Genomic DNA, 16,467 nt, shown 5'->3' on the forward strand with positions numbered 1-16,467 from the left:
TAAAACCATTATCCTTCACTCTTTAACTCTTTTACAACCTTCAGCTAACCTGTGCATCCCTTGAACATGTTCAGTCATCTGTCTCCTCATTCTTCCCTGCTCACATTTTCTTTCTTTGTCTCTCCCTTTTGTGTCTTTTTCATCTCGCCACTTCCTAAACACTTCAATGGGGCTTCTCCTGTGAGCAAATGAAATGTTGCTGTGAGCCTCACAGCACTCCTTGAAAGGCAACACCCCTCAAGCATTTAAAAAGCTTAAATGAAATTGCCTATACCGAAACATGTGGCTGCCTAATAGTCAGGGTATAAATAGAAATGTTAAAGCTGTAAAAACATCAAATCTGGTATTTCTATTTGACTGACATTAATCTTTGCCACATTATCACATCCAAAAGCAGGGCGTGCGACGTACAAGATGTACGGAGGAGGAGGGTGGAGAGGAGGGAGCAGAAGTGGGGTGACACATGTGAGAGGAGGAGGACGACGACAAATGAGTTGTTTTATTTTGATGCTATGAGTTTAAGAAGACTACAATTGTTTTTTTTATTTTCCAAAGTGTTAGTGATGGAAGTGACGTGAGATTAAAGGATACTGTATTGATGAGGAAATGTACAGCTGTTCTGTTCCTTACCTCTGGAGCTTTGGGTGTTGGTTTATTTGCCCTTTTCCTTGTCTGCCTCTGAAAGAATAATCTCTGTTGGGAGAGGAAGGTACAATTTATTTATGTTTTTTAAAATGGATTTAAGTTCTGGCATATTATTACAGTTACATGTATGGTAAAACTTTGGAGAAGTGGAAACTGGAATTATCAACTGGGACCAATGACAGGTTCAAACAAATTTCCAACATTTAAAAGAATAATTTGACATTTTGGGAAATACTCTTATTTGCTTTCTTGCTGAGAGTTAGATGAGAAGGTCGATACCACTCTCACGTCTGTGTGCTAAATATCAAGCTACAGTCAGCAGCCGGTTTGCATAAAAACTGGATCCAGGGGAAACAGCCAGTCTGGCTCTGTCCAAAGGTAACAAAATGAGACTACGAGCACCTCAAGAGCTCATTAATTAACCGGTTATATCTCAATAAAGCCAAACTAAAACAGAGGTATAAAAAACAGTACATAACTCCCCATATAACTAAAATGTGTTTACATTTTGGTCTTTGTACTGATTAAACAAACAAGATATAACTTGTCAACAAATTCCTCTGCTTCCAGTCTTTATGTGCACATGAATTTGGTATTGATCTCATCTAATTCTCTGGCAGAAAGCGAATGAGCGTATTTCCTAAAATGTTGAACAATTCCATTAAAGAGATTTTGTAACCTCAATAGATTTGGACTGTGTTGTTCACTGAAAACTTTATCCTTCATTTGTCTGTAGATACGTACGTTTGACCTCCAGCTTGCAGGAGACAGTGGCCTCTCCCTGGGCGTTCTTGGCTCTGCAGGTGTACACGCCGCCATCGAAGCTGCAGGGCTTACGAATCTCCAGGGAGCAAATGCCCTGGTTAGAGAGCTGACGAAACTTGGGATCGTCACCGATGACCATCTGATTCTTCAACCACTCGATCTTAGGCTGAGAGGAGGAGGGGAGACAGTTATAAACTCATGAACCTATCTACAGTACACCTCAAAGATAGCTTCCCTGTTTCGTTATAGTGCACAGTGCCACCCTTCATGTTTTGTGCTGATTTTTAAAACATCAGCAGTGACCAAGGGTATCAAACTAAATAAAATATTGATAGATGGTACATTTAATGAGAATTTTATCAAGTATATAATTTAAGTATGACTTTTAGCACTTTACAAAACTCAGCAATGGGTGGATCGAGGGGAAAAAGGTCTGACTATTGATGTTATTGTACAGTTTTAGCTTCTGGCATTTCAACAAAAAGAAATTCTCTGACTTAGCTGAGCCTACCATTACCACATTGACTTTCAGTCTTTCCTGTATTGCATTAGACATCCAAATGAATCAATGTGCTTACTTCCTTTCCTGAGTTGAAAACATTATTGGAAATTCCATTTCTACACATGTATTACAACAACCCTGTTAATCAGACTTGCTTGTTTTTTGGTCGACAGTTTTATATGTGTTTTCAGACAAACTGAGCATTTGAGTAAACTGCGTTTTTATTCTGTTGACAGCTTGTCTTCCAGTGAGCTCAGACAGTCTGTGCTGAGTGTGACAGTTGGGTAGAATGGGCGTAACTTAAGTCTTTTTCCTGGCATCAGGTATGTGCTGCTCTGAGTTTCAGCGACACTCTGCCTGTGTCGTTTTCCTCATGGCCCAGCTTCATGCAAGGTGACTCTGGTTATTAGATTTCACCTCAGTTGATGCATTTCAGAAGGGTTTGTTTCAACCATTCCTCCCTGATGTGTGAAACATATTTAGTTCTGCAATGCTGCTTACAACAAGATTTCAAAATAGACGTTTGTTCTATTTTTGAGAGTTTGAGAACTGACGTGTGAGTTTAGAAAGTAAAGAACATGTCGTGAGTATGTAGGTTATTCTCTGACGAGGTAACAACTGTAAACTGATTTTTAAGATCCACAGATTAATATTAATTGAACTGACTTATGCAAAAAAGATTAAGTGAATTCATCAGGTTTCAATGAAATGGCTTTGATTATAAAATTATTTATTATTTAAATAATAATTATTTAAAATGATTAAGTACCAGGATGTGGAGGGGCAGGTGTAATTACATTTTTTGTCCAGCTTAGTGTAAATTAGTCAAACTATGCTGGGCAAACAATGTAAAGTGAAAACTAGTCTTCTCCATCTGCCTCACTGATGGAGTAGGTGGAGGAGAGATGACTGGGACAATTGGGTGTATTACTCCAAAATCTATGATCAAATGAGATCATAGTTTGGATAAGTGCATCAGGAATCAGCCCGCAATTATATTTTGATATGATGCATTTTTAGCCCTGCTAGCGCCTCTTCTCTATGGGTGGAAATGTTGGTCTGTTGGCTGGTCGGTCCACCATTTTTGTCCAAACTCAACAACTACAGGATGGTACTACAGAGCTGGTAAGAATCACTCATGAATCTTTATTCTGTCAGACAAAATAAATACCGTGTCAGCTGGTTGGAAAACGTAGAATAAAAGCAGAAAGAAAGGTGTTGTGTGATTTTAGAGAGGTTTATATGGGTGTGACTTGGCTAAATAAAGTGACCAAAACATTATGGAGCCAAGCCATCGACCTGCTCTGAGCAGGCAGGCGGCAGACCGCACAAGGCGCACTTATTCTTGGCACCAAGACTACAGTATGCCGCTGGATTGGCATCACCACACCCTGTAGCACGCCTCCCATCCCACTGGGGCCCATGGTGAGTCATTACCACAGTAGGCTCCAGGCCGATGCAACACAAACATGACAGTCCTTAGTCTTGTTTAATTGACAGAGATAACAGAGATAAAGATAATGTAAATCCATCCACTGATCTCTCCTGAGAAAACTCTTTCCTGTCTCACCATACTTCTGTCTTTGGGCATCCATATGTGTGGGTGTCAGTCACACTGATAACAGGGCTGTAGTCCGGACAGGTGGCAAAAATAGTACCTTCTGTGATACGGCAGCATCTCCACTTAGCCATGACAGCACAACAGGCTATCATTGTCTCTTCTTTGTCTTCTATCTATCCTCTCTCAGCTTCTCGTGTAGTCTCTATATGTGGCAGCTCTTTATCAGAGACAGCAGGACAACTTATCACACTGCATGCCTTTCTGCTGGACCTCCTCAGCAGCTCTTAATGGGCTCTGGACTCTGAGCCAGAGAAGAGAAAGTGGCTCAATAAACCCACGCTGTAACACGCTTACAGTCCGAGTGTGAAATAATTTATTTTATATAAGTTGGATAAAGAAAGATAAAAAGGCTAGAGATGTGGGTGTGATTGACTGCAGTCGAGTGTCTGGTGACATTAAGGGATTAACCTGTGACAGCAGTTTCATACACACAGGGTCAAGTACACAGTCTGCTGGTCCACAGGGACAGGCACTAAAGACTCATTTAGACACCGTAATTCATGCCCAGGGCGTGAATCAGCAACTGGGTCCTTATTCTCAAACACAGGCATCCACTCAGATGCCTGTGATGAGCCAGGGTTTCACTGTATAACCGATAAACATACTATATTCGCAGCTGTGGGAATTGCCCACAAATGCCACAAAAAATGTCACACCAAGGTTTCTGGACCGCCCCGGCTGTCCCTGAAACATGAATATCTTTTGGTAGCAGTCCCTCTTCTCTTGTGTCATCAAATTCAGGCTCTTCAGGGACAATCAGGCACGCTGAGTTCCTGTTTGATTTCCTCTACACTGGCATGTGCAGACTGTCCAGACGCTGCTGTCCTTGTTGAGAGAAGCCAAGGACAGCTAGGACGCATTATCAACTGCATTTCCACCATGGCCCGCCACCTAAGCAATCTGCGTCAGCCGGGCAACTGTAAAGATATGTTTAACCAGAGTAGCCGCCGCCAAGAACAGTGAGAGACATACTGAAACTTCACATAGGCATACCAGCGTAAGCCCTGCCCCGGTTCCACTCTGGATCTTAATAGCAGTGACATTAATACCTCATTTGAAGCAGTGTACCACACAACTCAAATGATTTATCAAGGGTCCCCAGTAAGAACAAAACTCTTCAAATATGGAATAATGTTGTATCAGGAAAATAGAATTCAAATTCCTACAACATGAAAAATATATAATAATAACATCTCTTCCAGATGTGTCCGCAGCACCTCCTTGCTATGTTAAGTGAGCATGTGCTCCAAACAAACAATCACAGGTTAAAACACAAGACACACTGATGCGGTATACTATACGAGTGTCTGTCTGACCTTGGGGGATCCACGAACGGAACACAGCAGCTTGGTGGTATATCCCACAGTGGCAGCGCGGTCACTGAGGGCTGTGGTGAACTTGGGTGCCTCGCTGAAGTCGTGCTCCGGGTACTCAGGAGGCTTGTAGACAATACCTGTGAACACGTGGGACAAGGTTCTGAAGCTATTCAACCATCCGACATGCAGCTTAATGAGCTGCACATCCTACATACAAGTTATGTTTCCATTCGTGGAAAAGAATATCTATAAGAATACACAGTGGCCACTGATAGGGCTGGGCGATATGATTGAGATCAATATCACAATATTAATATAAATACTAATAAATATCAAGACGTGGCAAATATGTGCAAAATCACAGAAATATAACATCGTTTTGTTGCTACATGGCATCTTTTCGTATGATCAACACTTTAAAAGCACAGACACCAAGCAGTACTGGCCAGAAGAAGGCGGCAGCACCCTTCAGATCATTACAGAGAAAGAGGAAAAAAACAAAAGAAATGGCAAGAAGGGACACACACACACACACACACACACACACACACACACACACACACACACACACACTTCCAAGTGCAAACACAAATCAGATTTAGCGCACTGACCTACATGTGACAAGTCCAAATGACATTCATTGCAGGGACACGTGCACAGGTAAATACTGTATGAACACAGACAGGAACATGCACACACACACGTACACACACACAGACACACGCATACACACACAGGAAGAGCAACATTTGCTCTGCCAGCTGTCTTAATGTTGCTGGAGCCTCTTAAAATGTATTTCAGTAGTAGCTGAGCACTAGCCAAGAGAGCTACCCACTTATGATTAAAGCAGTGCCAAGGCCATTACCACTCCTCAAGTCTTCACTTTAAACACACACACACACACACACAAACACACTCAAGACTCTCACAGACTTACTGCAGCTCATTAAAGCATAAGTACCCACATGTACTGCAGCCCTGCCACTAAACTCTTCATCATATCAACAAACTGAACCCGCCAGTATATCAAGAACGTCACCTGTCTTCTGGATGGTGGCCACCTCCCTGGTGATGGCGCTCTTCTCGCTGATGCCCACTTGGTTCTCAGAGAAGACTCTGAAGCCGTACGAGTTGCCCATGATGAGGTCTGAGATGGTGGCAGTTAGCCTGTGGTAGTGCTCCAGCACCGTGAACCACTCCTGCAGGTGGACACACGACAGACGGCCAGTTTAGGACAGCACGGATTCAAAACTATAGCGTGAGCCAATGAGATATCAAACAACACATCATCAGCCTGATTTTGACAGCCACTGTGATCAGCCCCATTCTTCTGGTCCTCTCCCGTGTGAGTTTATAGTGAATAAGATGCCTGTTTTAGGCAAATTCTCACTACTCACTGCACCAGTGTGTATAAAAGAAAGACAGAGAGATGGAGTGCGATAGAATATGCATGTCCTCGCCCACGAATGTCCCGGGCCGTATTATAGCTTCTGGTAGTTGTTAAATATTTTCAGTGCCCCCTGGCAGCAGTACCCTCTTACATCTGTGCCAGATCCCTTTCAGACCCATGAGTCACAACTTTAAAAATACCTATTAGCTGTAGTAAGTAAACCCCAGAGAAAAGACACATAGCAATCTAATGGGGGTGGGGAGGAGCTGATGTTTAACTAAATATGTAAAACCACTGACAAACAAACACAATATCCAAAATTATCCTCCTTGGTTGCTGATTTATAAGAAATATTATTTTTAATTCTACATTCCACGACTGTAAAGCTTCTACTTATATGTGTATAGGCTCTGAAGCTACACCATAGCTGACTTGCTCCTCACATAATGTAACTACACATTGTGCCTATGGGGATACCACGTGGAAGGTGCAAGCATGTAGTGCTTGTGTTCTCACTGATACGTTCGTGATTGTTCAGAGTGAGGACAACATGAAGAAAGTTGAACAGAAGGCTCAAGTTATCTTCTCTTTCTCAGTAACTTTATCAAAACACCATCTGGCAAACACGTTTTGTGCAAATCTTCTGCTCAACCGAGACTCCCGCTCTTTATCACAGTGAATGAAAACACAGTTACAATATAATTAAAGCATGGCAGGCCTGATCATGTACGATCTGTCTAGTGTTGCTATCAGCATCAGTGGGAGAAATCAGACACTACGCCATTAGGTATCTACGGAGGGACTCCTGTTAAATCCTGGAAATCCACCTTATGTCTGCAACTTCAGACAGTCTGACAACGTGATTGGCCTGGTGTGTTTGTATGTGAGCATCTGCCATACCTCGGTCTTCCTGTCGGCCTTCTGGACGGTGTATCCAGTGATGTCTGAGTTGCCATTATCCTTGGGAGGGGTCCATTCCAAAGCAGCGTTGAAGCCCCAGGCATCCACCAGCTTCACACTGGCAGGAGGGCCGGGCAGCTCTGAGGAGACACATCACTGTAAGTATTTAGAAAAGGATTTAAATCATAACTGGAGTGTTTCTCAAAGCATTAAGAGGTGTATGCTCCCCACCAAGTTAGATCAAAAGTGAACCTATATATTTGTACGGTAATGCCTCGAATGTCAGGCCACACTTTAACAGCAGCAGCTGAGAGCAGGGTCAAACACTCCGGGGTCAAAGGACATCATTGTTAGAGGTGTGATGTATGTTGGCTACTGCTTTGAATTTCTATCGGAGCAAGTCACGAGTCTCAGAACCAACAAGTCGACAAGTCAGCTGCACAAACAGCTGAGCACATTCAACAGGGAAGTCCGAAATAAGTCAACATTTACATGTCGCACGCACATGTGTGTGTAATCACGTGCATGTGCGACTCACCCACGATCTGAAGGGTAACGGTGGCTTTGTCTTCAAAGCTGTCCACTTTAACAGTAATCTCGTAAACACCAGAGTCCTCCCTCTGAGCGGTGCGGATAAACATGATGCTGTCCTTGTCACTGTTCCTGATGTTGACCCTCTTTGTATCCAAAGGCTGACCATCCTTAAGCCAGGACACCACAGGTTTGGGCTTTCCCTGGCGAGTTGGAAAAAGAGGGATAAAGGACGAGAAGATTCAAGGTAAAGTATGTAAAGTTTTCTGTTCCAGCTGTACATGTTATTCATGGACTACACAGATGGTGTGTGTATGTGCTGGCTTACAAGGAAGGGGACGACCAGGTTGATCTGCTCTCCAACCTGCTTGACAAAGCGGGATCTGAGGGTGCGAGGCATGCGGATCTTGGGACGGTCTGAAAAACAAGACGTCAAGTCACGCATGTTTGTCTACCGCCCCATCCATCATCTGTTTTCTGTTTTACTGATGTATGGAATATGCTGGTAAATTAGTTTGTGACGATTAAATAAATCACCCACTTGACAACATTTGCTAACATTACCAGCTACCAGTGTACAAACTGTGTGGTGTACATTTCCTGTTTGTGTCATTGGGGTCGTATGTTCAAAATGACGGGTCAACAAGACCTAAATAGACGAGCCACTGCTAGGCAAAGGAGAACATGACTGAAGGAGCTAAAATTAACCCCCTAGTTAGTTCATACTATCCAACGAAACATATCACAACAAAATAAAGTTGTTTTGATGGTAAAACTTGTTGCTGCTAACGTTTTCTTTTACTTCTTTTAGAAAAAGTTTCAGCTTTTAAAATGTGACAATGCAGGAAGTTCCTGCACTAATGGTAAAATGAAAGCACTTTGAGTGAAAAGTTTAATGTATTAACACCCCCGTGGTCAAGTGTCAGACCATCTTTCGGTGGGATTTGCTACACAATATTTGAAATTCAGTCACAAAACAACATTATACTCAGGAGTCCACCATCTATGTGGATATCAAAGTAAAAAACAAATCTATGTCCCAGTCGTAGTGACATACATAGAAGAGGAAATCAAGCTGAAGATCCAGTCTTCTGAAGTCCAGTATCTGGGTAGAGAGAGGCAAAAGAGGAAGACCCTACTTCTAGCAGCTCTTAAAATAGCTTTGGTGATGAGAAAGTTGGATGAATCCCAACTCGTGTTCCCTCATGTCATGCACAAAGAATCAGCGGGAAGATGTCATTGCTGTCAACAGATCAGGGTGGTCAAACATCATATGTAGAAACCAGGCTGGATACTGTAGACACCCAAATCATCTGTGATAACTGCTGGTGTGCTCTCGCTGTGAATAAAATAATGTGGATTAAATTGCACTGTGGTTGGGACTTCGTGAGACATTTACTTCGGTGCTATGCTGGGTGGCTTTCATTCAGGCCGGGTGCTAAGTATCAGGAACAGCATCCCTTGCATGTTTCTGCATAAGCAGCAAATGTCTGAAAAGCTCTCTGGGCTTACAGGATACATGAAACAACCAGGCTGCTGCCCTCCATCATCGCTCACCCTTCTCTCCTCAACCACTCGAATTGTCTCTGTCCCAAGCAACAACCTCTGGGTCTGAAAAGTGTCTTTGTCTTTGTACATTTTGTACATACAAATTTCTTATATTTAAAAATGTTCAGCGTTTGGTTGTACTAAAAGACACTCTAGGGAGTCTGCAGTTCATTTTTACCGGTAAGTACATTTACAAGCTAACTTTGCTAGCAGCGAGCACAGCCGAGCCAGTTGCAGTCAGGTTGACAGTATGGGTAGGCGTGCATATTGTCCTCGGGTTCTCAGATCCCCAGCTCCACCCTCTCGTCCAAATAGGGTCACTTCTGGCTCCAAAAACTAAAAGATGGTGACGGCCAAAAAGCCAAAGGGTGGTCCACAAACCAAAGGGTGACGTCATAGTGGCTATGTCCACTTCTTTTATACAGTCTACGCTCACTCCCCATAAGCCTCCCGTCCATCTTTCTGCAGCTGTCACACTTCCTCCCTCTACTCTTTCGCTGCTCCCCATCTCACCTGGTTTCTTGCCCAGTGTGTCTCATCCTCCTTGTCCTAACATGTGTCACCATAACACTGCTGCGCAGGCTGGGATCCGGCTCCTGGATCCATCATTCCCCATGGGGATCAGGTCTGCCTCCAGATTTGGCTCAAACACTAATCCCTGCTAATCAGCACACTTCCCAGCAATGCCCAGAAGCACTGCCGGCATTACAGCATCCAGCAGCCAGCAAGTCCTCCTGCAAACAATCTATAATCTGTCTTTGTCTCTGGATAAAGTGTCTTTGTGGGGGGCTTTCAGCATATGTAGGACAGTGTCTTTATCAGAGGCTTGTACGTGTAGATGGGTGTCTGTCTGGTCAGGACAGCGTGTGACTGACACAGAGCTGAATTTACCCCCCAACAAGCCACCCGGAATCCATCAATTAGGGTCATGTTTCGCCGCCCTCTGTTAACCAGCACTTCTGGTTGCATAACTGCATTTCTCCACTAAAGTTTCCTGTTTGTCCACAGCAGTTTCAACCACGACCAGGAGATACGCTCGGAGAGAGTAAGCTGTTCTTCTGAAAGTGGATAACTGGGGCATGTCAGCTCAGGTCTACACTACGTCAATGGGACTCAGTGTGAGTGCTGATGGAAATACATGGCTCCAGTAACGAAACCAATGTCAGTTTAAACAAACAAAGAGGAGGTTGAAAGTGTCACTTTAGTACATTTTCTCACATGTATTTTTTTTGTATTTTTGGGGCATTTTAACCCTTTATTATATAGAGAGAGGTGAGAGAGGTGGCCGTTTGCTGCACTTCTTTATACAAACCAGTACAAGAGGACTAATGGACAATATTTCTAATCATATAAAAGTGGCTTTGAAGTGAATTTTAAAAAGGGCATAATGATCAGGATACCTCAAACCATGGCCAGTTCTGATAGTTAACGTATACCAACAAGACGTCGGCTTCATGGGAAAGAAGAGATGTATTATAGATGGTATCCTGCAAGTATGGAAAACTGTCACTGAATGCCTGTGTTGCTGTCTGATCAGATAGTAATTTTGCCATAATTTTAGACTTCATTTAAGCAGAGTTTATGTAGGACTGTTTGAATTTAGAGACCATGAGACCATTTATCTTGAGAAGAAGAAGTCTTGTTTTTTTCTGAAATGAACTTTTTTTTTTTTAAGAAAACATGTTTATATTTATCAATAAAATATTCAGGTATCAGTACCGAAACTCAGATATTATACCTTGTTGTACTCAGGCACAGCGGTGATTTGAGTTAAATGATAACATAAGAATGCTCACAATGACAGTGCTAATATGCTGATGTATAGCAGATATAATGTCTACCCTCTTAGTTAGCATGGTAGCATGATAAATTTGCTAAATAGCACTCAACACAAAATACAGCTGAGGCTGATGGGAATGTCATTAGTTTACTGGTATCCAGTGATCGAAATTTTGACCTATGATAGCACTAGATTACTATTTTACTATTACAATTAATCCTGAGGGGGACGTGAATATGTGGACCAAACCTCGGGCCAATCCATTCAATAGTTGCTGAGATATTTCAGTCTGGACCAAAGACAATGCCGTCCCTTGAGCCACGTCGCTAGCATGGCTAAAAATGTAACTGCTATGAAAATGTCAAAGCTAAGAACTTGTCATATTACGGAAAATTAAATTTATTGTAATGATACCTGCGCCAGACAACAGGACAGCTAGAGAGCCACCGCTGTAAATTTAAGGGAGCACGTGACAGTGAGGTCACACTGACAGGGTTGAAGTCAGTAAAAAATTATGGCTGCCAGATGGCTCATTAGCCAAACGTTTTGCTTTGCCTGACTCGGTCTTCCATTAAATCATCTGGAAGACTGATGAGGGAGCAGCCACACAGTCAACCACATGTCTGAGACTATATGGTGCAGCGGTGCAATCAATTCTGCAGGTAAACATTTCTATATTCTACATCTCTCTATTTATATGTATATTTATGTATGAATATATTGGTATTCTATTAGACCTTTTCCCTCGTTTTGCTCTTGCTATTGGAGTCAATGTTTTCGATGTTCACTTTATTTTTCTTTTATACTGTTTTATGATGTTTGTAAAGCACTTTTTAATCATTGATTGATTTAAGCTCTAAATAAATACACTGTGTTATTATTTATTATTCTTTACATCTCTTTTAGTCCTTGAGCATGCTACCAGCAAAAAACAAAAAGGTCCACAGACTGCTGCTATTAATTTAATTCAAAAAATGCGAGCAGAACATTTGTGAGCGCTTCTTATTTTCTTATTTGTCAAACCTGCAGTAATGACTGAAGATGTGTGTGCAAGTGAAAGCATGATTTACACCTAATGAAAGGTCTTGTCAGCACCTGCGGGATTTATGTGCATACATCTGTGCAGTCCATCTGAGACCCCCCCCCGGGCAGCTAATACCACCTCTGCAACACGAGTATTTTAAGGATAGGTCATAAGTTACAACGATCAGAGAGAGAGCTCCTGATAAAGAGGCTGGAGACAGACATTTCAAAAGCTGTCGTTACACTGGTGGACAAAAAATAAATATCAACCGTATCTTTTGTAGGGAAATTTTGTTTGGACTTGTGTGGACATTTTGGACACAGATAGAACTGAAATGGAAGAATATTTTCATCAGTTTCTACAAAGACAAGCTTACAATTGCAGTTTGGGCCGTTCCTCTTTTAGTAGACACGTGTAAGTGGTCTGATGTGCAGTTTGAGAAATGACATTGGCTGCTACTCACCAACAATCTCGCGGATCGGCACAGGCTCAGCGAGTGTACCAGGTTCACTGCGGCCACCAGCGTTTACGGCCACCACGCGGACATGCAGCAGGTCACCGGCTGTCAGATTCTTGATGCAGTAGCGGTTAGCTGGGGTCAGCTCCTCCTGAGCTACAACCCAGTTTGTTGCTGCAGGGAAAACCCAGGGTTTGTGTTAGTATGTAAGCTTTTAGTGCATTTTTCAGTTTGAAGTTTACGTGTCATGACAGCTTGATAAGGCTGCACCTTCTTTGAGATACTCATTCCTCCTAAAACATTCTTTCCATTTTGAAAGTGTAAAACACCCCTTTATGGGACATGTTAAGTGGTTTATCGCCTGTCGACACAAGTTTACAAACAACCTGCCCCATAAGGAGTACACTTTGGCCGTCATGATGAAATCTCAGAAGGCATGCTGTCATCTGAGCAAACGAGCGCTTCTAAAAGTGGTGTCAGGAGATACAGTGACAGCCGGTGAAATGCTGCCTGCCGTATACGGCCTGGACCCTGTGATGAGTCCATCTGCCCTCTGACACTCTGGGGACAGGTGCTGCCTCACACATACACACACACACACACACTGACTTACTTCCATCCTTGCAGTACTCGACTGTGTATCCGTCCAGGCCAGAGTCTCCGATGGTCTCTGGCGTCTTCCATTTAATGGTGAGGCTGGAGTCGTTCACGTCCTCCACAGATACGTCCAGGGGAGCGCTGGTGGGGACTGAGGGAGGTTCAGACAGATTCATTAAAGGGTTGAAGTGGACAACAGTAAACTGAAATGACACTGAACATACACACAAAAGGGAATAATTACCCAGCTACTCTCTCTTCTAATACATGATTCCTAAAGCCAAAGGTGGCATCTTGAAATGTCAAAAAATATATAGTTTATGAAGACAAAGAATTATGTGGGATTTGCTCTCAAACCTATATACAATTCTGCATATCTATTTCCATAATGATTCATCACCTGAAGTAGTCAATTATTTGACTGACAGAAAATTAATTCACAATAATTGTGATAATGGAATTGCGGTTTTAGTCATTTTTAAAGCAAAAATATCAAATATTTGGAGCTTCCAGCTTTTCTTTGTCACACATGATAGTAAACTGAGAGAAATGTTAACATCATAACATCTGTCAATGACCTTGAGTGGGTGTTCAAAGCGGGGGCAAGCTGACAGCAGAGTGTTGGTGTTACCTGCAGGAGGTGGGGGCGTGGGGGCCTTTGGCGGCTCCTCAACTATGGCAGCTTCTGCTGGAGCAGCTGGCGTCAAACAAGCAGGAGGTTAATGTCGTTTTTTAGAAACACACACCAGCAATGACGCCCTGATAAATATCCAGAGCATCTTTTCCATTTAAGTGACATTTCGACCTGTTTCAACCAGCATATCAGTTTCACTGGAAAAGATGTCAGGATGTTCAAAGTTTCGTTAATAACCCACTAGTCCTCCCAGCTGGGGGAAAAGCATGATGGATAGCACGTGTTTGACGAGCTTTTCAATAAAGAAGTCATGATTGTTTGCAGTATATTTTGTGGTTGAGTAGTAATGTTGTTGTCAGTGTGGTGGTTTATGTTTACCATCTGCGGGAGCGTCTGCAGCGGCACCGTCCTCAGCAGCGGGAGCAGCAGCTAGCGTTAAAATGCCATTAGGAAAGCCGATTAGTGACTTACATTATGACATTACTCATGCAGGGAATCAATCAGTTTCAAGCTTATTTGATCAAGATACTCTCCACTGAAGCAAACAGCTGCACGGACGACGAAGCTTTCGGTATTCGCAGTGACAAGAACAGACGGTTTTATGACCCAAAAACAGACTCCTGAACACACTGTAAGACATTTGCACATAGCAGAAGACCAAAGACAAAAACTTTCACAGACAGTAATACCAGTAAAGACAACAGAGTGCACAGTGAGACACAAACACACACATCATGCATTGCAGCTCGTGTGTGTGGACCGCCCGTGGTGTGTGTTTACACCTCTGTGGCTGTGGCATCAGCTGAAGTTAGGAGAGTTACATGTCGAGGTTAGCAGGCAGAAACAATACCAGTCACTCGACTCCATCCACCATTGATTTACTTTACTGACCAAGGTCTGGTGACCAGAATCTCTAAATGAAAGAAAAGAGGAGCGTCTTCTACTGCATGTAGAGACAGTAAGAGAAGACTGGTTCATCTCTGGGTTTACCAGTACCTTGGTGGTGGTGTAGATATCACTGGCGGTTGCTGCAATGACACCATCATATAAGTCCCGTGCATTTTGTGCTGCTACTTGTTCCGTTAATTTAATATGAATGTACTGAAATTAATGGCCAGAAAATAATTAATAATTAAATTAATAATCATGTAATTTACCATCAGCAGCATGTGTATTAGATGTTTGATACATCAGAATCAGAATCAGAAAGACTTTATTGATCCCCGGGGGGAAATTATACATGATGGCAGGTGAAGAGATCAACAGAAGATCCAGGGAAAAGGTTAATAAAAGGCAATTCACTACTGTAGTTATTGGTGCGCGTAGTTTTAGCTTCACTGTGAATAAGGGCTACATTTTGAGAATGAATTTAAACAAGCAACAGTTTGGTTTTAGGAGTGGGGGGGGGGCATCAGCAGACCAATTCACAAATGCAAATTATCTGCCAGAGCAAATAAAACATGAGCTTGCAGACTGGTCTGGTTCCCGGGCTGGGTTACAGCCCCTGTTTCAAGAGTTGTGTCTGGTGTCTCCTTTGCAGCATGTGCAGTGACTTGGGGTTAGTATTGTAGCATCTCTGAATCATATACATAGCATAAAACACAATGCAAAAAGTGCATATTTTCATGCTTGTAACTATATTCTGATCCTATGACGGATATTAAAAGCTTTAAAATTAGACGTGCAAGATAATTAATAATATTACTAAGTGAAAAAAGGAAGATGAGATCATGTTAAACGGGCCACTATAAACAAATGTTTATCTCTCAAAAAGTACATGTACACTCTGTTGCCACTTTATTACCAAGCCAAAACTACTGCAGTCTAACACAACACCTTCCTTCGTTTTGTAGGCTGCAGTTTGTGGTGCTGTTGAATTGTTTTTGCATTATTACTGACAGGTGTTTCTGTTATTTATCCTACCTTCATTGACATAAGTGCGGTGGACAAAATAATAGAAACACCTGTCAGTATAATGCAAATGCAGCCTCCAAAATGATCATGTTGAATCAACACCTTTATAAAGTTGTTTCATCTTAAACTGAAACGTCATGAGGGTAAGTTTGGATTTATTGCAGGACTGTTGACTTAGACTGCAGCTAAGATTAGTAAAGTTAGCTTAGCACTCCGTCCCGTTTTCAGGAGGGGTTTTCGTGGTTGTGAAGATGCCTTCAGGCCCCAGGTACCTGGAGCGCCTCCTTCAGCAGCGGGGGCGTCCTCTGCCGGGGCGGCGGAGGCTGCTTCTCCCTCGGCTGCTGGTGCTGCCTCAGCCGGCGCCTCGGTGGGAGCAGCCTCCGCAGGTGGAGCCTCCTCCGCAGGTGGAGCCTCTACGGGAACGGGTTCAGGCTCCGGGGCGGGCTCAGGCGCCTTCTCGGCAGCCTTCTTGGCTGGGGACTTCTTGATGGGCGCAGGTTTGCCTGGCATCTTGCTGACAGGCGGCCAGTCCTCTGGATGAAGGAGCCAGGGGGATCTTAGGTAATATATATAGCGTGAGGGTTGGTGGGCTTGTAGACAACTCCACCCATTCCCTGACTTTAATACCCCCCTCCCACCTTCAGTCACATCCTCATCTCTGGTAGGACCTGTAACCTCCAGCAGGCAGGAAAACTCCTGGCTTGTTTTAATAATAAACAGTGTACAAGCAACCAAACCTACATTTAAATAATGACAAAAAGCACCACAAATAAAGATAAAATGGTCATATTGGCTCATAAATGATCATATACAGTAGGACTAGCGCCCTCCAGTGGATAATAT

The 16,467-nt window shown here is 43.0% G+C and overlaps 1 protein-coding gene across 3 annotated transcripts; it reads right to left on the minus strand.

Moving 5' to 3' along the window:
* Positions 1–630: 630 nt before the first annotated feature.
* On the minus strand, positions 631–16,134 carry mybpha (myosin binding protein Ha). 3 transcript variants are annotated; one of them, XM_070910205.1, is made up of 13 exons: positions 16,048–16,134; positions 15,897–16,017; positions 14,089–14,139; positions 13,708–13,773; positions 13,093–13,227; positions 12,486–12,653; positions 7,999–8,087; positions 7,678–7,873; positions 7,140–7,279; positions 5,889–6,048; positions 4,850–4,986; positions 1,390–1,576; positions 631–693 (listed from the first exon to the last, which is right to left on the minus strand). In XM_070910205.1, the coding sequence occupies exons 1-13, from the start codon at positions 16,132–16,134 to the stop codon at positions 653–655; spliced, it is 1,578 nt and encodes a 525-aa protein (XP_070766306.1). In that variant the 3' UTR covers positions 631–652. The 3 variants fall into 3 exon arrangements, with proteins under 3 accessions (XP_070766306.1, XP_070766304.1, XP_070766305.1); XM_070910203.1 differs by having other exon boundaries at positions 15,897–16,134; XM_070910204.1 differs by lacking the exon at positions 14,089–14,139 and having other exon boundaries at positions 13,093–13,238; positions 13,713–13,749; positions 15,897–16,134.
* Between the last annotated feature and the right edge of the window lie 333 nt (positions 16,135–16,467).

Source organism: Enoplosus armatus, chromosome 8 (assembly GCF_043641665.1).
Source record: "Enoplosus armatus isolate fEnoArm2 chromosome 8, fEnoArm2.hap1, whole genome shotgun sequence".
NCBI classification, from domain to species: domain Eukaryota; kingdom Metazoa; phylum Chordata; class Actinopteri; order Centrarchiformes; family Enoplosidae; genus Enoplosus; species Enoplosus armatus.

Excerpts from the sequence above, each read along its gene's own strand:
- mybpha (XM_070910203.1), bottom strand. The coding sequence starts at position 16,134 with ATGCCAGGCAAACCTGCGCCCATCAAGAAGTCCCCAGCCAAGAAGGCT. Across the intron at positions 14,140-15,896 it reads TGCTGAAGGAGGCGCTCCAG|CTGCTGCTCCCGCTGCTGAG; the intron begins GTACCTGGGGCC and ends TTTTAACGCTAG. Across the intron at positions 7,874-7,998 it reads ACCTGGTCGTCCCCTTCCTT|GGAAAGCCCAAACCTGTGGT; the intron begins GTAAGCCAGCAC and ends CCAACTCGCCAG.